The sequence below is a fragment of the Sphaeramia orbicularis genome, chromosome 22, assembly GCF_902148855.1.
Source record: "Sphaeramia orbicularis chromosome 22, fSphaOr1.1, whole genome shotgun sequence".
In the NCBI taxonomy this organism is placed as follows: Eukaryota; Metazoa; Chordata; class Actinopteri; order Kurtiformes; family Apogonidae; genus Sphaeramia; species Sphaeramia orbicularis.
Window position 1 is genome coordinate 30056953 of NC_043978.1, and position 25846 is coordinate 30082798.

General features: G+C 36.3%; 1 protein-coding gene across 3 annotated transcripts in view; it reads right to left on the bottom strand.

The window, feature by feature from the left end:
- The window catches only part of stxbp6 (syntaxin binding protein 6 (amisyn)), a 212827-nt gene that overhangs the window by 13408 nt on the left and 173573 nt on the right, over window positions 1-25846 (bottom strand). For 2 of the 3 annotated variants that reach the window (XM_030127514.1, XM_030127515.1), the window contains one exon: window positions 19469-19567. The exons of the other annotated variant lie outside the window; for it this stretch is intronic. In XM_030127514.1, coding sequence (XP_029983374.1) covers window positions 19469-19567 — 99 coding nt within the window. The remainder of the gene's footprint in view (window positions 1-19468; window positions 19568-25846) is intronic. 3 annotated transcript variants of the gene reach the window in all.

The following is a 25846-nucleotide window of genomic DNA, read 5'->3' on the forward strand; positions in this document are numbered from 1 at the left end:
TATGTTTGGTTTCAAAACAATTGACGTAGTGCCTGCTGAGAAAAAACAACTAAATGTTCATTGTAAATTTTGCTTCCGCACCCTGTATATATACAGGGGTTGGACAAAATAATGGAAACACCTTCTATGATGCCACAATGTTAGGTGTTTCCATTATTTTGTCCAACCCCTGTTGGTATATATATATATATATATATATATATATATATATATAGTAAAATATTCATTAAAAATTTTATTAATTTGATTTCTAATATGTGAACGAATTATTACGTACCTTTAAAATCAGTTGTTCAGATTTTGTGTGTAAGTCTTTATACAAGGTGTGTCACAAAAACTACACAATTTGAAAAATTACCCCCAGTTCCACATTGGATAGTTTTTGGAATTTTCTTTTGTGGATGTTGGTAGGTAGGGGATTGGTGGATATTCGTCCAAATTTACAGACCCAGATTTTCATGCATGAGTGAGCAGGGGCAAATTGTGTAATCCAAGTTAAAACTGGTTTATGTGAAGTAGCAGTGGGATTTAAATCCAATCAAAGCTCATGGGAGGGGATAATGGGCATCTGTCTTGTTTTCCACAAAATTACCAGGTTACAGCATTAACACTTTGGCCACCATGTCAATTTCATTTCTTTACCCATGGCAGCTGTTCCTGCCTTTCGAAGTTAATTCAACTTGTTTAGGCCTGAAAATGTCACTGAGGACAGGCCAAGTTAGGGTTAGGGTTAACCCTAACAGGACAAATATCCACCAATCTCCTACCTACTGATGTCCATAAAAGAAAATTCCCAATATTATCAAATGCGGAACTGAGGGCAATTTTTCAATATGTATAGTTTTTTTTATACACCCTGTATTACTCATGTAGTGCTTCAATGCCTGTGCAACACAAGATACAGCTGGTTTAAAAATGGAGCTTGCAGCTCTGATAAGGTTAGTTCTTTTTTGTAGAGTTACAGAATTGGTACTGACCACCAAATCCTCTACAGCAAGGTCAAGCATACTTAGTTTGGTCTTTGCCTGTTCTCAATTGAAAAAAAAAAAGTCAAGAGGAATGAAGGACACACACAAAAAACCATCCAGTGGGAAGATAAGCTAGATTCAATTTCCAAGGTCTATATCCTCAGATACACAGTAATAACTTTGAGCTGAAGGCACCGACAGAAAAGCTGGAAGGTTCTGACTGTATTAAGACATGACAAGCCTTATACGATCGTCTCCCACAGGAAACTGCTATATAGTGAGTTTGTCCCGTGGCATCAACGCAGGTAGGTTGAGTGACAGATAATTGGGCCGGCTCTACTGCAGTGGGTTATGTGACAGCCCAAAAGCAGATGGTGAGACCAGCTGGTGTTCCTTCAAAAGAAGTTAACTTGATGAAGTCAAAGAACTTTATGTGCTTGTGTCTTGTACACAGACGATACAGTTGATGTTCACACCCATACCGACGCACACACAAGCAAATGGAAACACATGCTAACAAAAACATGTGGGTAATGAACATGTAACGGCGTAGTCAATGTTCCGGATATTAGGTTAAATGAATCACACAGCTCATGACGGACACATCTGGTCCAGCCATAGAATACAATTCAAACCTAATGTGATTGCTATTCCGCAGCACTTAAGCATGCATAAATGATACAGCTCTAAAATAGTAATGACTCATAAGTGTCTGTGTGCAGCCGCCCAATCAACAGGAAAAAAATGTTGCCATTGTACGTTTCTGCAAACCATGGATACATATAATGGGAATAATATCCACTATGGTTCAGAGAAGAGCACACTTCAACACACAACACAGGCCACTGGAGATTCAGACACTTTGAGAGGTGCTTGGTGGTTACTGAACTGGACCTGTGCAGAAACAGAAGAGAACAGAGTGCAGCTCCAGACAGAGGCTGTGATTCTGCTGTAAACAGAAAACCTCCTACTACTGTCAGTCTGTCCGGGATTACTTCTTTGACCAATTAGTTATTTGTTTGTTCTATAAAATGTCAGAAAATACTGAAAAAGGGTTGATCGGTATTTGCCCAAGCTCAAGATAATGTCAAATGTGTTGTTTGGTCCAGAGGCAACAGATAGATATTCATTTTACTGTCACTGAAGAGTAAAGGAAAACACTAAAACCTAAGTACAGTCGCAGAAAAAAAAAATTTAAACCATCAAAAGTCATTAAAAACAATGGTTATGCAATTAAGTACTAACTCCTGTGTGTATCATGTGACTAAAACAGACAGAAAAGAAAACATGGAATGCCTAAAAGCACTGTTTTTGTCAGTACAATGCCATAGCTACTGATGTAAGAACTGAAGTGATTTTGGTTATTATCAAGAAAACATGGAAAATGGATAGATATCAACTCTGAAATTAAACTCTTATGAGCTATTTTAGTTGGTATCATTATATTTGTCCAAACAAATGTACCTTTAGTTGTACCAGGCATTAAAATGAACAAGAAATTGAAGAAAACAAGGGTGGTCTAAGAATTTTTTCTGTGACTGCAGCTGGAATCGGAGGATTTACTTATGCTCTAAAAATTAAAACAAATGAGTGAATTTCTTTATCAGTATAGGAACAGATTGACTTAATAGTTGATAATAGACTAAATAGTGAATCATTAGACTGATCTCATGAAATCACATTGTATGTAAGTAAGTAAAGCTTTATTTATTTATTTATTTATATAGCACTTTAAAAAGTCACGCTAGTTCTTATGGCATTTGGTGTGCTATACATATGCATTTTCATACTTTCGCGTTTTATTAATAATAATAATAATAATAATAATAATAATAATGGATTGGATTTATATAGCGCCTTTCTAGACACCCAAAGCGCTTTACATTATTGACCCATTATTCATTCGCTCTCACATTCTCCCTCTGGTGGTGGTAAACTACATCTGTAGCCACAGCTGTCCTGGGACAGTCTGACAGAAGCGTGGCTGCCATTTTGTGCCTACGGCCCCTCCGACCACCACCAAACATTCATACACCAGTGTGAGTAGTACTGGAGGCAAGGAGGGTGAAGTGTCTTGCACAAGGACACAATGGACTAACTAGGACAGAGCGGGATTCGAACCGCCAACCCTTCGGTTATTGGACAACCCGCTCTACCACCTGAGCCACAGCCATTTGATCGTGTGTCAATTTACGCCAAGATCTCCAGTTTACAGATCCGTAACCGCTAACCCTAACCACTAATTGCGTGTTATTTGACGCAGCGTAAACATACATGCAGAAAGCTTATAATGTATACAGATAACATGCCAATTAAAAGTGGCGTGTATATTTATGCAATTCATGATATTAAGTTGGAATCATGGCAGCTCTAATCTAATTTCCAGATAGGCCACTGGCAGCCAAAAAGGCAAATCCAAACAGATACTGATATTTAGACAATAGGTCAGCGTATTCATTTGCAGTCATTTTTAACACATATTTGAAGACTTTTCCTGCATTAAACTAAACCCAGATATTTGCTCCTTATCCTTCCAAGTGCCTAAACCTAACCACGAACAATATCTCACAAATAAATAGTTCCGTACTCGATTAAAACGCTAACCTTTCACTCTCAACGCGTCTATAATTTTTGCTTTAAAGGAGTGATATTTTCCTATTTTCAAACTGTCATCTACATAAACTGTAAATGCTATGCTTGGGTCTGAAAAAAGGTTGTTTTGAGCGCTGGCCCTTTAAATGCAAATGAGCCACTTCATGCTCCACCCCCTCCAGGTTGTTGACCAAGCTGTTCTGTCCCATTCAACCAACAACTGAACATTTTAGGTAATTGGCTCGAAGTTTGGACATATTTTCTGTTTTTCCTACAACCGCTGCTGTTGATAAACAATTATGTCGTACTCGGAGACATGACCTTATATGTCCAAATGTTGTGATGTAACTAGTTATAAAACATAACAAATTAAGAAGGAATTGAAATGGGTTGTAGAAATCCACTCGATTTTTGCAGGAATTTATATCAAGATAACTTTGCAGCCAGGGGTGCCGCTACCAATTGTGGACCCTTTCATAAAATTCAGTATCTTGTCAATCTGTCAGAGCGAGGAGGAAATGTATGTGGGGGTGCGGTCCACGCATAACGTCACTTACGCCAGCGTGAAAACGAAACTGAAACTTAACATATTTTTAACGTCCAAATCCCGACTTCTGTGCCTCTCTTATACAGCGGCTCTTATACACAAAATTTTACCAAATTCTACCCTGTATCCACCAGACACCCTTCACTGCTCTATGGGCCTCCCCCCACAAATGTTGGGCCCCATGAATTTGTCATGCCCCCCCCCCTTATCGGCGCCCCAGTTTGCAGCACCTGGAGAGTTCAAATTCAAACTTTTGGAACTATTAGTGTCCCTAAATATATAAAAAATGTACCAAAGACTAATAAAAGTGGGTTTAGCAAAATATGACCCCTTTAAAAATATTTCAGATTCACAAAAATTGAGAGTATGTGCAGACACTGACTGGCAGTTTTTTTTCTAAATGTTTCGAAGTGTTCTGTTTCGGTTGTGATTATACATTGCAAATGAGCGTTCTGATGAGCTTGGGCCAAAACCAAAATATCGATCAATCAATCAATCAAACAAATTTTATTTATATAGTGCCAAATCATAACAAAAAGTTATCTCATGAATACTTACAGTGATCCCTTGCCAATTCGTGCTTTAAGTTCCGCGGTTTTAGTTATTCGCGGATTTTTTGTAAGTGTTATTTTATATAAAAATGTTAAAAGAGAGAGAGAGAGAGAGAGAAAATGTAGAAATGTCAGTTCATGCATGCCCATGTACGTCTGTTTGTGTGTGTTGATGCTCGAGACCAAAGAGAGAGAGAGAGAGAACTGATTCGTTTCTTGTGCGTATGAGAGGAAAAGAGAGCTGGGAGTAGATGTGTGTGTGTTCGTGTATATGTATACGATGGATAAGCGTCACGAATGAAGAGAGGAGAGAGTACGTATCAGCTGTTAGTACGTATGCACGTGTGTGTGTTTTGTTTACTTATTCATAAAATATATTTATTTATGTGTAATTTCTTTTATGTAATTTATACATGTAGTATGTATTATCATTTGTATACATGTACATTAAATTTATGTATATATTTTTGTGCATGTACATGTACATGTCCGACTGACATTTTCTTGTGTTATTAATCATTCTTTTCTTTCAGATGTTTTACAGTACGTACATGTACATGTATCCGATCTATATATATGCAGGTATACATGTACTAATCATTGTTTTCTTTTATATATATATATATCTCATTTATTTTGTAATTATTACATTTGCAGTACTTAAATACTATTTATAGATGAATACATACATGTACCTAGGTCTAGGATAGGCTCGGGGGGCTCCGGCTCCAGTTCGCGGATTTTCGATTTTCGCGGGGGGCGCCGGTCCCCATTAACCGCGAAAAATAAGGGATCACTGTACTTGATTGTCTTATCCTTCAGTTATTTCAGCATTATTTTCCTCATTCTTTGTTTCTCTTTGAATGCTATGATTTGCTGCATTTATATGAAGTACTCAAGAGTTTTTAATTGTTAATTTCATCATTATAAAATTAATTCCTTATTTGCTTGTTTCTGGAAAAATAGGTTTCTTTTAGGAACTTCAGGCGCTCACTAGAAAAACAGTTTCCTTTTGATTCTGTTCTCCTCCAGGGGAGTCAGGGGAGTAATACTCCTATCATCCTCAGTATAACCCCCACCCTCTCAGCCTGTCCACACCTGGCCGTCAAACATCTCCCTTCTGTTTGTCAGCACACTATTTCCTTTCTCTGCCGCCTTTCTTCTCCATTCTCAAAGATCTGCGGTCGGCTGTGGCGTGGGCTCCCCCTCTGGACGCTGTAATTACAAGACAGGCGAGGAGGAGACATTCTGGAGGAGGCTGCAGCATCAGAGGCTCAATGAAATGCGTAGGAGGAGATTTTTTAAGGTGGTGCCATTGCTCTCATTTAAACTGGGAGTCTTAGTGTCTTCTGGGAGACGTCGAGTGTTTATCCACTCCGTCATCAGTTATTAGTGAGGGCAACAACTGTTCTGCTATTTAATAAGAACACCCAAAAGTATAAGGCTCGACCTCATACAGCTGGGACACACCTTTCTGAAAAATGCAGTGGGCGGTGGATTTTACCGCTTTATCTACAGTCGGGGAGGATCGTAACGCAACAGTTCACAAAGCACAATATTTTTACTGCACTTTGGTCGGGTTTTTCAGATGTCGTACTTTCTAACAGGGTGTGATTTCTCAAAACATCAACCGCAACAACCACGACCCACTCTACGTAAACACCAAGTGGAGGGAGTTCTCACCTTCAGATGTCCAGACCTGACATCTGTGACTGGGCAGGTTCAACAGATGCTTTAACTGCCTCAAAGAACTGAAAAAGTCAAGGAACTCCAGAAGCTTCTGATGCTTTCTTCTCCATCATGTCACTGAGATCCTGCTGACACTGGGCTTATTAGTGTGGTAGACCCAGTGCTATTTTTGTGGCACTTCCCAAATTAATTTTTCTCTCAATTTAATTTTTCTTAAAGGGGTCATATTTTGCTAAACCCACTTTTATTAGTCTTTGGTTCATTTATTTGTGTATTTATGGACCCTAAAAGTTCAAAAACTTTGAATTTGAACCCTCCAGGCGCTGCAAAGCTATCTGTATATTCATATTGGAAAAAATCGAGTGGATTTCTACAACCTGTTTTAATTCCTGCTTAATTCGTTACGTCTGTAACTAGTTACAGCATTTGCACATATAAGGTCAAGACTTGTGATGAAAATTTCTCTGAGTACGACATAATTGTTTGTCAGCAGCAGCGGTTGTAGTCCACACTGAAAATATATCCAAACTTCGAGCCGATTACCTAAAATGTTCAGTTGTTGGTTGTATTAATGAACACAAGTGGCTAAACGGGACAGAAAGCACGATCAACAACCTGGAGGTTGAAGGGATAGTGCTCAAAACAACCTTTCTGGTGTCATTACTCAGAAATAGGGTTGAAGATGTTTATATTTAGGCATTTGGCAGACGCTTTTTTCCAAAGTAACTTACAGGGGAAAACCAATCAAATCACTCAATCAATCAAATTTTATTTATATAGCGCCAGATCACAACAAAAAAAGCTATCTCATGACACTTTATATATAGAGTTGGTCAAAACCAGACTCTAAGCCAATTTACAGAAACCCAAAGATGGACCTGTGGAGTTGAATTAATGAAGAACTCTGACCCAAGCAGAGCATTTACCGTACTGCGCGCATGCGAGCACCCCCACCCCCCACCCCCCCGACGAAACACACGCACGTGCCCCCCCCCCCCCACCCACCGGCAAAACGCATGTGCGTGCATCCCCCCATTACACACGCCACATCAACAGATGAATTCCACAGGAAACACTGACTGTATCCAATGGTTCAATAAATCAGTCATTAAGGAATATGACATGTTTTTTTCATGAAGTGTATAAACAATATTTAGCTTTTATTGTTATAGACCATATTGAAAAAGAAATTCAGGTTCTCAGGAAAATCACAGCTTATCGATTAATCGTTAATCGATCAATAAGGGCAACCAACTAACGATTAATGAATTAATCAATAATTTGCATTCCCACTTCAGGTGCTGCAAAGCTATCTTTATATTCATTCCGTTTCAATTCCGTCTCAATTTGTTATGTACGACATAATTGTCAGCAGCAGCGGTTGTAGTCCACACTGAAAATATCTCCAAACTTCGAGCCGATTACCTAAAATGTTCACTTGTTGGTTGTATTAACGAACACAAGTGGCAGAATGGGACAGAAAGCACGATCAACAACCTGGAGGGGGCGGGGCGTGAAGTGGCTCATTTACATTTAAAGGGATAGTGCTCAAAACAACCTTTCTGGTGTCATTACTCAGAAATAGGGTTGAAGATGGACCTGTGGAGTTGAATTAATGAAGATATCAGACCCCAGCATAGCATTTACCGTACTGCGTGTGTGCGAGTACCCCCCCTGACAAAATGCAGGCACGTGCACCCCCCCACCCACCGGCAAAATGCATGTACATGCATCCCCCCATTACACACGCCACATCAACAGATGAATTCCACAGGAAGCACTGACTGTATCCAATGGTTCAATAAATCAATCATTAAGGAATATGACATGTTTTTTTCATGAAGTGTATAAAAAATATTTAGCTTTTATTCTTATAGACTGTATTGAAAAAGAAATTCAGGTTCTCAGGAAAATCGCCGCTTATCAATTAATCGTTAATCGATCAATAAGGGCAACCAACTAACGATTAATGAATTAATCAATAATTTGCATTCCTACTTCAGGTGCTGCAAAGCTATCTTTATATTCATTCCGTTTCAATTCCGTCTCAATTTGTTATGTATGACATAACTGTTTGTCAGCAGCAGCGGTCGTCGTAAAAACTGAAAATATGTCCAAACTTCGAACCGATCACCTAAAATGTTCAGTTGTTAGTTGTATTAACGAACATAAGTGGCTGAACGGGACAGAACAGCACAGTCAACAACCTGGAGAGGGTGGGGTGTGAAGTGGCTCATGTGCATTTAAAGGGCCAGCGCTCAAAACCACCTTTCTGGTGTCATTACTCAGAAATAGGGTTGAAGATGGACCTGTGGAGTTGAATTAATGAAGAATTCAAACCCAAGCATAGCATTTACAGTTTATGTAGACCACAGGGAAATGTTTTGAAATAGCAAAATATCACACCTTTAAAGCACAAATTATGGATGTGTTGAGAATGAAACGTTAGTGTTTTAATTGAGTATGGAACTATTCCTTTGTGAGATATTGTTCATGGTTAGGCTGAGGCACTGGCAGGGATTAGGAGCAAATATCTGGGTTTAGTTTAATGCAGGAAAAGTCTTAAAATAAAAATAAAATAAAAAATAAAATTCAGTCATACGCTGCTTTAAAGATGCCTTCGTGAATATCTCTGTTCTTGTTCCTGTTTGTAGACACGTCGGTATTTGTGTCATTCATTCCGAAGTGTCATGTTTGGAGAAGTAGTTTTGTTTCCTGAGGCGATGCATGATCTGAAATTTTGCATTTGTTTTCTGCCAGATTATGATTTTTAAAGTGTTTTCCGTCAACATCACCACATATTTGTCTGACAAAATAGACATTCTCAGCTTGGGATTCATTAACGTTAGGGGGTGAGCAAAAACAGATTTTTGGCAACACGACGTTCACGTATTAAGTGTTAAACATGAAAATAACAAGTGGGGAAGATCATCTGAAGTTAACTCCTTCACTTCAGCTCTTGTACATGCAGAAGATTAGAAGCCGCAGTGCAGCGCTGAGGAAACAGGCTGATGGTTATCAACAGAAACATGCCAGATTAACTTCACAAGATGCTGACAGCCAAGTCACATGTACTGTTAAAGCATATGGGACTGATTATATTGGATGTCAAGAACAAACATCCCTACATAGCAAAACCCCGTGCAAACAGTACAAGCCTCAGTGCATTGGATATTTTCTGTTTGGCAGCGTACATGATTGTACCACCGTAGTGATGATGCTGTGGGCTATGATATGTGTGGGTGTTTGAAGGGTGAAAGCGCTTAACAATAATTCCTTTTATGTATTAGCAAGCACATACTTATCTGAACTTCAACAAGTTCTATTGAACATTTTCCTCATTAACCTGATCCTGCCAGAGGGTTTTAGTCAACTGAAGAGTCATATGAAGAACTCTGTCAAGGATATACAGTACATGAGTGATCCCAATCATATTCACAGCTATGCCTACATATCCAGAGATATCCACAGATTCTTCACTCTGAAATACCCAGTAATTGTGTTATTTTCAACCTAGAGCTTCTGTTCCCAGTATCTGCTATTTTGACAACTGGCAACATTGAAAGATCTTTTTTTTTTTCCTGCATTTTCACTCTCAACTGGAAACTAACTTTAATCTCATATCTCTTCAATTCATATTAAATGAATGAATAGTGTTTTATTGCTGCTAAGTGACATGGTAGTTACATATGTTTAATAGTAACTTACTTCAGCATATTTAAAACATTATGAATACTTACAGGGTGGGGAAGCAAAATTTACAATATTTTGAGGCAGGGATTGAAAGACAGTGTATGACCAATTAGTTTATTGAAAGTCATGAGAATTTATTTGCCACAAGAAAATTTACAGAATAGAAAATGTTTTTATTCTATGTGTCCTCCTTCTTTCTCAATAACTGCCTTCACACGCTTCCTGAAACTTGCGCAAGTGTTCCTCAAATATTCGGGTGACAACTTCTCCCATTCTTCTTTAATAGTATCTTTAAGAAAGTTGACATTGCTGTGTGATGTTCTATTGGTAGCATGTTCAAAAACGCCCCACATAGCATAATCCAGAGGGTTTAGATCTGGGCTAGAAGGCAGCCATAAACATGATTCCCAAAAGTTGCTAAAGTTGGATTTGCAGAAATCTTGTATTTTTCTAGCTGTGTGGGCTGGAGCACCATCCTGTGTCCATACATAATTTCCGTCTGGGTAGTTTGCTTTAAGCCATGGCAATACCTGGTATCTGGATGGATTTGGTTGGATCCTTTAGGATTTTGGATTTGAGAGCTTTAATAAAAGCTTTGGTACGTTTTTTGTTGCTTCCTCCACTTCCAGACTTTCTCGTAATAGTTTTGCTCATCGTCATTCTCTTCTTTCCATTATAAACAGTCTTTATGGACACTCCAACTATTTTTCAAATCTCCTTTGGTGTGACGAGTGCATTCAGCAAATCACACACTCTTTGACGTTTGCTTTCCTGATTACTCATATGGGCAAAAGTTTCTGAAAAGGTATGGATAATAGTGTTAGGTATGATTATGACATCAATATATGTTTGGTTTCAAAACAACTGACGTAGTGCCTGCTGAGAAAAAAACAACTAAATGTTCATTGTAAATTTTGCTTCCCCACCCTGTACTAACCAAAATACTAAAACAAACTTGTCCTTTTACCTTTCATGGCAGAGCACCTTCAGATATATTTATATTTTCATTTATTTATTTATTTTAATTATTTTGATTTGATTGTTGAGCAATAATTACTTTATTAACTACTCTTCCTTCTTGCTGAACAGCGCAGAACAAAAAAGTGGTTCCAGGCACAACAAACTCCGCCCCTCGCACATATTGTAGCTTATTTTTATGTCAATCCAGCTGATGTCATCATGTCTATGCATGTGCTGATGGCAGCATATCACGACAAAGTAAAGGTAGGTTTGATCATTTTTACATCTTCCTACTCTATTTTTTATTATTTTAGTTCGCATAATTACTCAAATTAATAAGAAACAAGTGGTGCCAGGCACAACAAACCCCGCCCCTCACACATATTGTAGCTTATTTTTGTAACAATCCAGCTGATGTCATCATGTCTATGTGTGTGCTTATGTCAGCGTATTAATTGCCTCTACATATGTGTCAAGTTTGAAGTAAATTGAAACAAAATTGATATTTTTATACAAATTAGAAATTTTGCCCATTATAAGTAAATGGGAGGATTTTTTTTTTTTTTTTTTTTTTAATTCATAAAAAATTGAAACTTTGACCAACTTTTCCCAAAATGTAACCACATCTATTCTGTGTCACTGGCAATCTATAAACTCAATTCGGTATCAATTCAACCAATAGTTTTGCTGCTACAGACATTTGAAATTTCACCCATTATAAGTTAATGGGGGGGGGGGGGGGGGGGATTTTAAAAATTCTTTAAAAATCTGAAGTTTGACCTAATTTTCCCAAAATGTAACCACATCTATTCTGTGTCACTGGCAATCTATAAACCCAATTTGATATGAATTCAACCAATACTTTTGCTGCTACAGTGTAAACAATCAAAGAAACAAACAAACCGAACCAAAACCAATACCCCTTGCCTCCCCTTCGGGGGTGGGGCAATGAGTAGTGTTACATATTTTACCTTAAAGCGTCACCATAAAGGAGGGTGAGGTAAGGAGTATTCAGTGGATTACAAACCGAATCCTCAGCACTAGATCTTAAATACTGAACCTTTAATACTGTACATCCATCCTATAACATTATACATGACATTAGCTGCTACAGTCTGGTTTCAAGCCCTTATGAAGTGAACTGTACACAGAATAAATACATTTTCATAACTGACAGCCAAATATGTCTTCAGTTTTCCACGTCAAAGCAGCACAATGAAGAAGACCTAGTACGGGAATTAAGTTCCATGATAAATATGTGACTAAAAGAACAATGTATGAAGGCAAAAGATAAGGCATAGTGTTGCATCTTCTCATTCTGCACTAGTTAGGTATATTTGCCAGTTTTCTGATTTTCACATTTTGCATCCTTCTTATGTACTTAGCGTTCAGCTTTTTGTGGCTTTGCACGGTAGTTTGCATGGATTAGATCCCTATACATTAAAAACCAGAATGGCGCATTTAGACTGAATAAAGCCCTCGGTGCCAACGTTGAACTATGCATTGAAGAAGAAGTGATGTATAAAATGAAGCAAAAGAGAAAAATCAGGAATTTTCCCAATGTAATAGACGTGGCAGGGGCCTAGAGCCACAACTCTGCTGCTGCTCCTGCTGAAAGATAAACCCCCACTGTAGTTTAATTAATGCAAATCTAGACATTACCCGCAGCGGCATAATGAAACTATAGCAGAGGTTCAAGCAGGAAGGGCACATCCCCCCAGCAATACTGGCACACAACTTCCATTTATCCAATCACTTTGCCCACATTATCTCCATACTTACTCCATTTCCTTTTCTTTGTACTTACACTCCCATCACATTTAACAAGAACATTTTAATTTTTTCCCTCCGTCTCCGATTATCCGTCTCCTCTCTGTATTGCATACCCTATACAGTACAGCGCTACAGCATCCAGGACCCGCAGCCATAGTCTTCAACTCATTTACATATATTCTCCTATGTAAAACATGGCGTGTTATACTTTTACACAACCAATCCTAACAAAGTACACTGTATCTTTTACAAGTAAAGTGTATTTAGTTTATTTCTAATGTGCGTACTGTACTGTGTGACCTGCGGCTTTTTTTTTTTTTTTTTTTTAATTATACATTACATAAACATGTACTTAGACATAAGGAACCACACAGACACAATACAAACAAAACAAAACAAATTATAAACCTACAAACCTCTTAAACACAAAAAATTTAAAAAAAACAAAAAAACAAAAAAAACACAACAAAACAAGATAAATAATATCAACTCCTCTTTACAATGCAAAACATGAGGTGTTATACTTTTACACAACCAGTCCTAACAATGTACACTGTATCTTTTACATGTACAGTATTTTTAGGTTATTTCTAATGTGCATACTGTACTATGTCAACTACTGCTTTTTTTTTTTATTTTAAAGTTTACATTTACATAAACATGTACTTAGATAAAAGGAATCACACAGACACAGTACAAAAAAAATATCCAACAAACCTACAAACCTATTAAACACAAAAAAAGAAAAAAACAAAAAAATGACAACAAGATAAATAATATTATCAGCTCCTCTTTACAATGCAGAACATGGGGCGTTATACTTTTACACAACCAATCCTAACAAAGTACACAGTATCTTTTATATGCACAGTATTTTTAGGTTATTTCTAATGTGCATACTGTACTATGTGACCTATGGCTTTTTTTTGTGTTTTTTTTACTATTTTAAATTATACATTTACATAAATATGTACTTAGACATGTGGAACCACACAGACACAATACAAAAAAACAGAACAAAACAAAAGAATCTTACAAACAACCTACAAACCTATTAAACACAAAAAAAGGAAAAAAAAAAAAAACATACCACAAAGTATTTTTTGAGGTTATTTCTAATGTGCATACTGTACTGTGTGACCTACGTTTTTTTTTTTTTTTTTTGATTCTATTTTAAATTATACATTTACATAAACATGTACTTAGACATATGGAACTACATAGACACAATACAAAAAAAATTATACAACGAAACTACAAATCTATTAAACACAAAAAAGAGGGGAAAAAAACAAAAACAAAAAAAAAAAAAACATACCACAATGTATTTTTAGGTTATTTCTAATGTGTGTACTGTACTATGTGAGCTACAGCTTTTTTTTTTTTTTTTTCTATTTTAAATTATACATTTACATAAACATGTACTTAGACATATGGAACCACACAGACACAATACAAAAAAAAATTATACAACAAAACTACAAACCTATTAAACACAAAAAAGAGGAAAACAAACAAACAAACAAACAAACAAAAAAACATAACACAAAGTATTTTAGGTTATTTCTAATGTGCATACTGTACTATGTGACCTACGGCTTTTTTTTTTTTTTCCCTATTTTAAATTATACATTTACATAAACATGTACTTAGACATATAGAATCACACAGACACAATTCAAAACACAAAACAAAAAAAATTATACAACAAACCTACAAACCTATTAAACACAAATATAGAAAAAAACCAAGATAAATAATATTATCAACTCCTCTTTACAATGCAAAACACGGGGCGTTATACTTTTACTCAACCAATCCTAACAAAGTACACTGTATCTTTTACATGTATAGGTTTTTTTTAGGTTATTTCTAATGTGCATACTGTACTATGTGACCTACAGACACTTTTTTTTTTTTTTTTTGGAGTGGATGACTCCTTCAACCCTTTGGTTTAACACTCAGACTACGCAGCAGAGGTTACATTGCCCCTAACATTCTTTTCCATTCATGGGATGTCTTGCTTGGTCAGGCTTGCTCGGCTGGCCTTTAGTTTAGTCACTGTCATACTGGTTAAAAAGGCTTCGGTGGTGAGGCACTAATGGGGACAAACACGGAACATTCTGTCCTAAATGTACCTCCGAGCTGTGCTGACACCGACAAAAAAGTGGCTACTAGGTATTCATGAACTGTCTAGTCTGTGGGCTTTAATCAGCAGATAAATGTCAGCATCACACAATGCATTAAACAGCCTTCATTTCCTTCATAACAGTCTGTACTTACCTTGGGAAATGTTATCCAGTGACAAATAATACAGAGGAGCCATTAGGGAAGCATCCTCTACTATTGGGCTACACTTGTATTAGCAAATCAAACATCAACTCCAACAATATTAGTCAGTGACTCTGTCCACAGTCTGACTGAAGGACAGTGCACATAACTCACATGACCTTTGGATGTAAACTTAACATCCCTTTCAGCGTGTACTCAACCCCCCACTATGACAAATCAGCGAGTGTTGACCTTGTGTTCACTGGGAGCTGTGTGGTGGAAATGTTCACGACAAGGAATCCATAAAATGGCAACACAAGCCGCTCGGTCCTCGAAAAAATAGAAGAACAGCTCAGATTCAGACCCCTTCAGCGCAAAAATAAATGTCTTTTCAATTCTGTTTAGTGGTGTTTATGGGAATTATGCAGAGAAAACTACAGGGGGAGTGAAAAGGAACTAGAATAGTTGTTAACATTTTTTGGCTCCTGACCCCATTTTAACATCACAAATTTCTGGTGACCCCAGACTTTTTTTATTTGCTAAAATTAATTTGTTTTTGATCATGTAATAGTTTGCTATACTATGTTACAAATAAACATTAATTTTAGATGACATTTAGTCTATATAATGTATATTATTATGGACGGAGGCAGAAAAGCCAAGTGTGGATTATAGCACAACAAGGTTAGTTATTATCGTGAACGAAAACTAACGAAATGACGAAAACTAGAATTAAAAAAACATTTTTGTTAACTGAAATAAATAAAAACTGTAATTAAAAGAAAAAAACAATAATTAACGGAAACTGTATTGTGTGCTTACAAAACTAACTAAAACGTATAAAAATTATGGATAAAATTCCCTTCGTTTTCGTCTTCGTCAATGTCGGATAGATACGAAAGCAATTTATTTTGCTCTAGCCATTTTAGCTAGCAGCACCATATGACACTTCACGGCCCGTCACTTCTTGTCACTTGTTGTTTACAGTTGTTTTCTGGTCCCCACTCTACCTGACAACATGGAGACTAAAGTTGGGATACAGCAGCAGAGTCCTGTCTGGGATTTATGTGAATACGACGGCGAAGAAGATAAAAGATATAAAAAAAACTAAAATTAAAACTAAAACTAAACTAAAACTAAGCATTTAGGAAAAAAATGAAAACTATTAAAAACTAGCAAACCTGCTCTAAAAACAAATTAAAACTAACTGAATTAGAGAAAAAAAAGTCAAAACTAAATAAAACTAAACTATAATGAAAAATTCAAAACTATTATAATCTTGCTACACAAAGTGAGAATTTTATTTTCCTTGGTCAGGATATGTACAGTCAGTCCAGCTTGGATTTACAAGGCTGACAATTAATACTGAACAAACAAGAACTCTAACTATGAATTATGAAAGAGCTGCAGCATCTGAAACTGACCACAATGAACATTTGACAGATAAACAGTACCACAGTGCTTCAGTTTCAGCTTCAGTTTGTCATGTCTTTTATGGATTGGGATTGTCTCTGTCAACTCAGCATAGATTTTTCTATTAGTAAGTTTTTTGGGCTTTTTTTTTTTAACAATTACTAGAAATTTCAGGCAACCATATTTGAATCCCAGGCAACTCCACGTGGGATCCCGACCCCACAGTTGAAAAACACTGAACTAAGCATTAAAAATTGGTGATAAAATCCATATTCCTATTACAAATTTATTGAAACAAATGACACATGTTTTTTTATTACATGGGAAAATGAAAGTAAATCATATTTCAACGTAAGCACTAGTGGCGACCAGTTTCCTCAAATGGCCAGGAATAGAATGAACAACCTTGTAAGAAATAAGAAATAAGACAATAAGAAATCCCCATGAGTTTTGTCTGTTTAAAAAATGTTTTCGTCATGACTTCAGTGATACTAAAAATTCTATAACCAATTTCTAATGCTAGTTCCTTTTAACCCACCCTGTACAAAGAATATGTACATAACAGTCTTGAATAGACACATTTATTTGGTTTAAAGGTATTAAATTCTGTCTTTAGGGGACATTCTTTCTCACGCATGTTACCAACTCAACTTGAGTGTTGGTTTTCCCAAAGTTGAGCACATTATCTAATTTTAACTTCCAACTAAACCAGATGGAAACCTGCAGAATTATCTTTATCATCACTACACAACATAAACTGAGCAAAGCCAACAGTTTAGTACCTGTACACTATAAAAAATCTAGTGTCCATATTTCAGCGTCAAGCTATTTTAACCTAGATAGAGTATTTATAGCTCTATGGAGAGTAAACCAGCTCTAACAGTAGAGTTAAAAGTCTGCACAGATGCAGTGTAAAATTCAACTCTACAGAGTGATGATTAGTGCCAGTCTGCCGCATTGCATTGTGGGTACTGGACATTTTACTCATTGTGTTCTATTTTATGTGCAAGGGTTCAATTTTTATTTAGGTTAATGTGTCTGCTTTACAATGTTAATGGCTTTTTTATGTTTATTTTTTAATTAATGTGACACCATTAGTCAAACCTGTAGGCAGGACAATGACGAACCTGATCGTCGTTATGGAGCTATAATTGTATTACAAGTGGGAGGACTTTGCTCTTTCATAGGAAAAGTATGTCCTAAGGTGATTGACACCCACAGAGCAAACTTACGCTCTTCATGACCCCAACCTTGGGGACCCCTGCAATTCTACGCTGTTTCAGTATTAGTGTAGGGTGTAAAATGATGATGAAAATAACAGCAGAATGCAGAGGAATAAATATTAAAATATTATAGAGTCATTTTTAAACTAAATCTGGTGTAAAAATAGCTCTATAAAGTGTAATCATATTACTCTTAACAGTGTGGAAACACCACAGTTGTTATATTTTTACATATTTCATTGTTAATTTTGATACTGAATTCAGTAGAATTAACTGAAAATTAGACACTGGCCATAGAGTAAATTTTACTCAAATTTTGAGTGGGATCACGTTATCTGAAACAGTTAAATTCATCTCTCTAAGAGTTAAATTGACACTCTGTTTTTTACTGTGTCGTCACTAACTACAGGGTGGGGAAGCAAAATTTACAATATTTTGAGGCAGGGATTGAAAGACAGTGTATGACCAATTAGTTTATTGAAAGTCATGAGAATTTATTTGCCACAAGAAAATTGACATAATAGAAAATGTTTTTATTCTATGTGTCCTCCTTCTTTCTCAATAACTGCCTTCACACGCTTCCTGAAACTTGCGCAAGTGTTCCTCAAATATTGGGGTGACAACTTCTCCCATTCTTCTTTAATAGTATCTTCCAGACTTTCTGGTAATAGTTTCGCTCATAGTCATTCTCTTCTTTCCATTATAAACAGTCTTTATGGACACTCCAACTATTTTTGAAATCTCCTTTGGTGTGACGAGTGCATTCAGCAAATCACACACTCTTTGATGTTTGCTTTCCTGATTACTCATATGGGCAAAAGTTTCTGAAAAGGTATGGATAATAGTGTTAGGTATGATTATGACATCAATATATGTTTGGTTTCAAAACAATTGACGTAGTGCCTGCTGAGAAAAAAACAACTCAATGTTCATTGTAAATTTTGCTTCCCCACCCTGTATACTTACTTGTTTTGCAGATCTACCGAGTTTCAGTTTAGATTAAATTGTACGACTTTTCCAAGTGTTATGCGCTACCAACTGTTGGCTCCATGAAAGCTAAATGTTGTGAGCTCTTTCATAAAATTCAGTATCTTGTCAATCTGTCGGAGCGGGGGGTGGGTGGGTGGGGTCCATACATAACATCACTTTGCGCTGGCGTGATAAACTAAACTGAAACTTACCATGCTTTCAACGTCCAATTCCTGACTTCTATGCTTCTCTTAAACAGCGGACCTTACACGAAATTTTCCCACCTTCTAGCCTGTCTCCACTGGACCCCCTCCTCTAGTCTGTGGGTCCCCCAAAAATGCTGGGCCCTATGAATTTGTCATGTTTACCCCCCCTTATCAGATTAGACGCATAACCTTTATTGATATAAACTGATCAAGTTAGGATTAGATAATGCATCATATCTGTCAGGATTACAAAACCATCGTTTATTAAGGGCTCCATATTGGGCAAAAACACCATAAAACAGAAAACTAAATCTGAAGACTAAATTTCACACTTCAACTGCTCTGGTGTTTGTCACATTGAAGACAACATCATAATAATCTGATAGTGTGTCCCTGTGGTAGACAATAACAATGACAGCATGTCACCAGTGGAAAAGCAAATTACCTGATGCCAGAAGCGTTAAAGTCGTTCCAGTTCCATGTAGGTGGAAAAGTACCATTATATTCCAGAACTTCTCATTGTTTGTATAAACTGTGTTAGGTTCTGAGAGTACTTAACACTTTTTGGAAGGTATTTGTCAGTAGTATTCCGTGTACTGCATTACTATCTTACCTCGTCTTAGAAGATGACTGTGATGTGCAACCACGTCTTTCCTCATTCTGTTCAAAAACACTTTGCAACGAAAAATGACTGAATCTACAGGTTGGTCTTCTGTGATGAAAAACATATTGAAAGTCATGGTCAGATTTGTAAGTGTCATCTTTGTTTTTTTTTTCAAATTAGTTAGGATTTTTAATCATCAAATCACTAGTTATGAAAACTGTCAAACTGATTAGACTTTAATAACATCAACTTAGTACAAATACAGGTTAAGTTAAGGCTGGGCATTGTATCAAATATACAGGGTGACACAAAAAAACGGGAACTTTTTAACAATCCAATAAAACCAAGAGTGATAGAAGAAAAATATTTTATTCATAGTAATTGAAACCTTAAACCATGCCATTTAAGAAACAATGATGGAATTTTCATTTTTTAAAAATTACTTCCTGTAGACGGCGTCCTCCTGTACGAATGCATTCTTGAAATCTGCTGTTGAGATTCCTCATTGACCGCTGCAACATCTCAGCTGGGATACTGTGAATTTCATCCTGAATTCTCTGTTTTAACTCATCCAGAGTTCTTGGTCGAGTCGTGTACACTTTACTGTTGCGATAGCCCCACAAGAAAAAATGACAAACGGACAAATCTGGCGATCTAGGGGGCCAGGGAACGTTACCGAATCTTGAGATCACACGGTTACCGAACAATTCTCGCACAGCCGCCAATGGTTACTAAAATGGGGGTGTGTTTACTTGCTCAAGGTCACTGTCTCACAGTGCTGCCACTTGCTCATGTCTGCCAATACGCACTTCAAAAATTCCCATTTTTTTGGTAACCATAGTAACCATTGGCGGCTGTGCGAGAATTGTTCGGTAACCGTGTGATCTCAAGATTCGGTAACGTTCCCTGGCCCCCTAGATCGCCAGATTTGTCCGTTTGTCATTTTTTCTTGTGGGGCTATCTCAAGAGTAAAGTGTACACGACTCGACCAAGAACTCTGGATGAGTTAAAACAGAGAATTCAGGATGAAATTCACAGTATCCCAGCTGAGATGTTGCAGCGGTCAGTGAGGAATCTCAACAGCAGATTTCAAGAATGCATTCGTACAGGAGGACGCCATCTACAGGAAGGAATTTTTAAAAAATGAAAATTCCATCATTGTTTCTTAAATGGCATGGTTTAAGGTTTCAATTACTATGAATAAAATATTTTTCTTCCATCACTCTTGGTTTTATTGGATTGTTAAAAAGTTCCCGTTTTTTGGTGTCACCCTGTATTAATTCATTCAAGTTTTGTTTATGAAGGACATGAAAAATGCCAACAATTCCTATATTTTACATTTTTCACATTTTATTGGATTAAAATGATCTTAAAAACGCATGAATAAAAGAATACAAAATGATTAATAGAGAGGAATTTAAAAAGGTTTTGAGTTTTGTGCCTAACAAGTCAACAATAAATATATTCTTACAATGAATAAATTTAAATAAAAGTTTAAACCATTGATGTACTCCTTGGAGGTGTCTGCAGTGAACATGACCAAGATGATTTAAAACAAAAATAATAATATCAAAGAAAAGTAAAGTGACATGGAAGAGACTTGGAACAGAATTGTGCATTTGTTTGAAAAATGTAACTTTTTATTGAATGTTTTTCTGAATCATGTTTTGTTTTAATCCATTAATCTATTATCAACTATTTTTTGTGAATTGTCCATAAGACTGGAAAAAAAAAATCATTTTGGTGATAATGCCCAGCCCTAAGTCAACTCATGGACTCGGTTACAATGGGAGTTTTATATTAAAGGATTAGAGCGTCACACACTTCACACTTGGGGAAAACCCTTTAAACCCAGTCCACATTCATACACACTACACCTGCTTCTACCTGCCTACAGGTGACTACACTAACAGAGCTCCTTTCTTAGAGTGACATTTACACAAAGCTTATTGGAAAAAACGTGATGGAAAACAGCCTCGCCCCATGCAGAGGGATTAAAGCATCTAGATGCAAGTCATGAACACAAGCCAACGAGACGGAGAAGCTCAGGTGGGACTTTTGGAAATGGGTGTAACAGTGAAGGCAGCAGTCCAAAACAGCACCGATAACAAGGTAATTAACAAATCGACTGCTTTTATTTCAAGTCCAATTACTTGCCTCATCAAAGATCAAAAACATGAACTTGTGAACCCCATAGAGTTCTGACGAAACCCTAAAACCCTGCAGTATCAGCTGATCTACTGCCTCAACTAGAAAACCCAAAGTTCTGTTCTGTTTCACCTGCATATAACTATGAGACATACAACTGAAGCTGGATAATTTAGAGTTAGATTCTGCATGAAACAGATTTTTATCTCACACTGTGCTCATTATAAAGTCTAATTGTCAGATTAATTTAAGATTTTCCCTCCCATGAGTATTTTTCTTACATTGTTTGCATATGTTTACATGTTAACAGCATCCTTCACACAATCCATGCATCTATCTTTGTGTTTCTATATGTTTTCTTATCATTCACCACCAGATTGACAGGACTGTGTTAATAACTGCAGGAAAAAAAACTTTGCAAAATTAAAGCTCAGCGAAAACAAATGTTGGCATTGCACTTATAACCCTAGGAATTTATTAACCCTTTCATGCACAGTGGTCACTCCAGTGGACAGTTATTCAAAGCTGTTCTCTTATATATTCATGGATTTTATTGTTTTAGTTTCATATCAGCCAACACAGTGGATCATCCCATACACTGACATTTATACCATTACTGTAACTTTACTGTTCTTGATAAACCTCATCTTCACTAACATGTTTTAGTGGAAATCAAGTGCTTGTTATTATTATTAGACTTTATTTAACAGTTGTTGTTTTTTTTTTGTTTTTTTTAACTAAAGGTTGTTTTTTTGCATATTATCTCCATAAAGTGATTAATAACTAGTATTAGAGTATGTTCAAATGTGACATCCAAAAACATCAGATTAGCAGCATTTAAAAAAAAAAAAAAAAATCATTCATAGTTTTCACACAGTATGCCAGTAAATACATGTTTCTTTGCTTCAAAAATTAAATGTGTGGTGTCCAGCTGAGTGGACATTTTTCAAACACCATGAAAAATAGGTTGATAACAAAATGTTCAATTGCATTGTTTTTTTCATGCCTAAAGAGGAATAAAAACACTTAGGAAAAAAAAATATCTTAATTAGGTTCTCATAATTCATGCATGAAACGGTTAATATAATTGTACGGGGGCATTCTATAAAAACATTTATGTCTTCTTTACCCTTTTAGAAACATTACATTGGGGGAAAAAACTCTGAAAAGTACAGTTGTGGCAGCAATTACACCTTCTTAAATGATGAATTTAACATTATTTTCCTGTAAAGATGTTAAGTGCTGTATTTCAAGGTTTAAAAATGTTTGTTTTAATACCATTTAAAGTACAGTTGTTTATACATCATGAAATACAGGATGTACATGACATGTTGCCAAAGTGATGTAATCCTGGTTTTGTGTCACTGGTGTCACTGCATAAGAGAAACGTTTTACTTCTGCATAAAAATCACACTTATATCACTTAAGATCAATGTCACCTAATGCACACTTGGTGCTTTATTATTACCCCCCACCCCCCCACCATAAAGGGGAGGGAAGGGGTATTATTTTTGCTTTGGTTTGTTTCTTTGTTTGTTAACACTCTAGCAGCAAGACTATTGATTGAATTCATACCATATTGGGTTTATGGATTGCCAGTAACCCAGAATAGATATGATTACATTTTGGGAAAAGTAGGTCAAAACATACATTTTTTTAAGATTTTTTTTTTTTATCTTTTTTTCCCCATTTACTTATAACAGGCAAAATTTAAAATGTCTGTAGCAGCAAAACTATTGGTTAAATTCATACTAAACTGGGTTTATAGATTGCCAGTGACCCAGAATAGATGTCATTACACTTGGAAAAAATAGGTCAAAGTTTCAATTTTTTAAATAAATATTTAAACCCACCCACCCACCCCCACCCCATTTACTTATAAACTTATCATGGGCAAAATTTCACATGTCTGGAGCAGCAAAAACTATTGGTTGAGTTCATACCAAATTGAGTTTATAGATTACCAGTGACCCAGAATAGATGCCATTACATTTTGGGAAAAGTAGGTAAAAGTTCTAAATTTTTTCTTTTTCTCCCACTTACTTATAATGGGTGAAATTTCAAATGTCTATAAAAACATCAATTTTGTTTCAATTTGATTCAAACTTGGCACGTATATAGAGGCAGTTCATATGATGACATTAGCTGGATCAATGCCAAAATAAGCTGCAATACATTTGAGGGGCGCTGTTTGTTGTGCCTGGTACACCACTTTTTATTATTACTATTTTTTGCAATTTTTAGTCACTTTAACACATTTTTCTATTTTTATTTTTATTTTGTATTTGATGCATATTGTTTTATGCTGCTGTACATTTGAATTTCCCCCTTGGAGAATCAAAAAAGTATATCTTATCTTACGTTTTTTGACTTTCTTTTGACTACTTTCAGAGGATCTAAAAAATTAACACAAATCTAAATTTACAGTTTTCTTTCAGCTCCTATTTTCTTCATTATTTCATACAACGCTTTTAGATCAGCTGGTATGACCAAGAAACTTCAGCTCTGAAATGAGGCCAGTACATAAGTATTATCTTGAAGAGTAATACACTGAAGGCTGCAGGTGGTAGTTCCAAAAAAAACCAAAAAACATACTTCTCTCTAAAAAATACTGAGTCAGTCCTGTTTATTTCTTGGATTAATTCTGGTCCCATTCTCTGTCTTCTCTCTATTTACTCGTGTGCATTCATACTGTACAGCCACTGGTCTAAATCCAAGTGTTAGACAGAGCCCCCTCCCCTTTGGACATTCCTGTAGAATGACCCACATGTGTCATCTTCACTGACCTGAGTGGCAGCACATTCTCATTAGAGTGCTTTCAAAATGGTTCCTATTAGTGCTTCCATTCATCATTCTGTATAAATAACTCCTGACACTTCCTGTCTTCTCAGAGGGGCTGCATCCAGGAACTGTTCTGCAGAATGAGTCCCCCACAGTTATGGTCCCACACCTGAGCAGCGTCATGATTTTTGTTTTGCACTGGTGTGAGACTTAAACTGAAGACGACAGAGTTGGCAGGCGGCTGGCGTCTCCTCTGTTTGCTTTGTCACAATATACACGTCAAACCGTCACCTTTGTAGATTATCGCATAAAGTACAGCTTCCTCTCAGACTCAGCAGTTTATCATCAAATATTTGGCTCATTGCATCTAACACCGTAAAATTAATACATAAATCAGCACCTGGGTCTATAAAACCACAGATATGCCTATAATTACAGGCAGATTCTGAGGATATATGCACTTATATATATCAAAAGCTGATTACACTGGTCAACAACAAATTTACTGTTTAAGTTTTTTGAGCTGATTTAGGATAATTTTGGTGTGCTGAATCCAAAAATCACATTAATTTTGCTCAATCAGGTCAACTTTCTGAACTATGCTACATATTGGCTTTTTAACATTTTTGCTTACATTTATGGGCATTTTCACATCATATGATACAAAATTCTTTCATATTTCTTGCAATAAACGAGTTCTGGAGATTTTACTTTTGCCAATTTATGATTAATGTTTTTTTTTAATATTACAGGTGAATGAAATGGCTTCGACTAGAAGATGTTGCAAAAATAAGCCTGACGTATTCTGCTACATCTGCGGTGAATACACCATTGTACCTAACAGGAATCAAGTCACAAGTTTCATGAAGTGTGCTTACCAATCTTATTTTGGTATTAATTATTATATTTTGTGAGAAGATCAAATGTTTCAAAATCAAATTAGCAAAAAAATCTGACGTGATTGAGAAAAACAGATGTCATTTTTGGATTTAGCGGTGCAAAATGGTCCTAATTCAGTTGAAAAAACCTAGACAACTTGCAAAAAAACATTTTTTTGTAACCCAGTGTTATATCTATGGTTACTATAGTTATACAATCTGACCAACTGGAGGCATGTGGTTAATATTCAATATGTACATCCTATAATCCATCCTACACTACAGAACCCAGTGTGCATTGGCCTGTGGGACCTCACCAACTACCAACCCACACACACAGGAACTAGTGTGCACCGGGGTCAGCTTAAATGAGATAAATATGGACAAGGTTTTCAGAGTAGGAGTGAGGTCGGGGCGTTAAGAGAACGTTGGAGGCAACAGGAAGTTTTAGTATCAATGAGAAGATTCCATAAAAATACGGTAAGAAAAGAAACAAAGGCAATCTAACAGTGTTTAATAGTGCTGTTATTTATCGTGTATAGCATTAACTCATTGTAAGTGACGATAAAATTTACAGTGA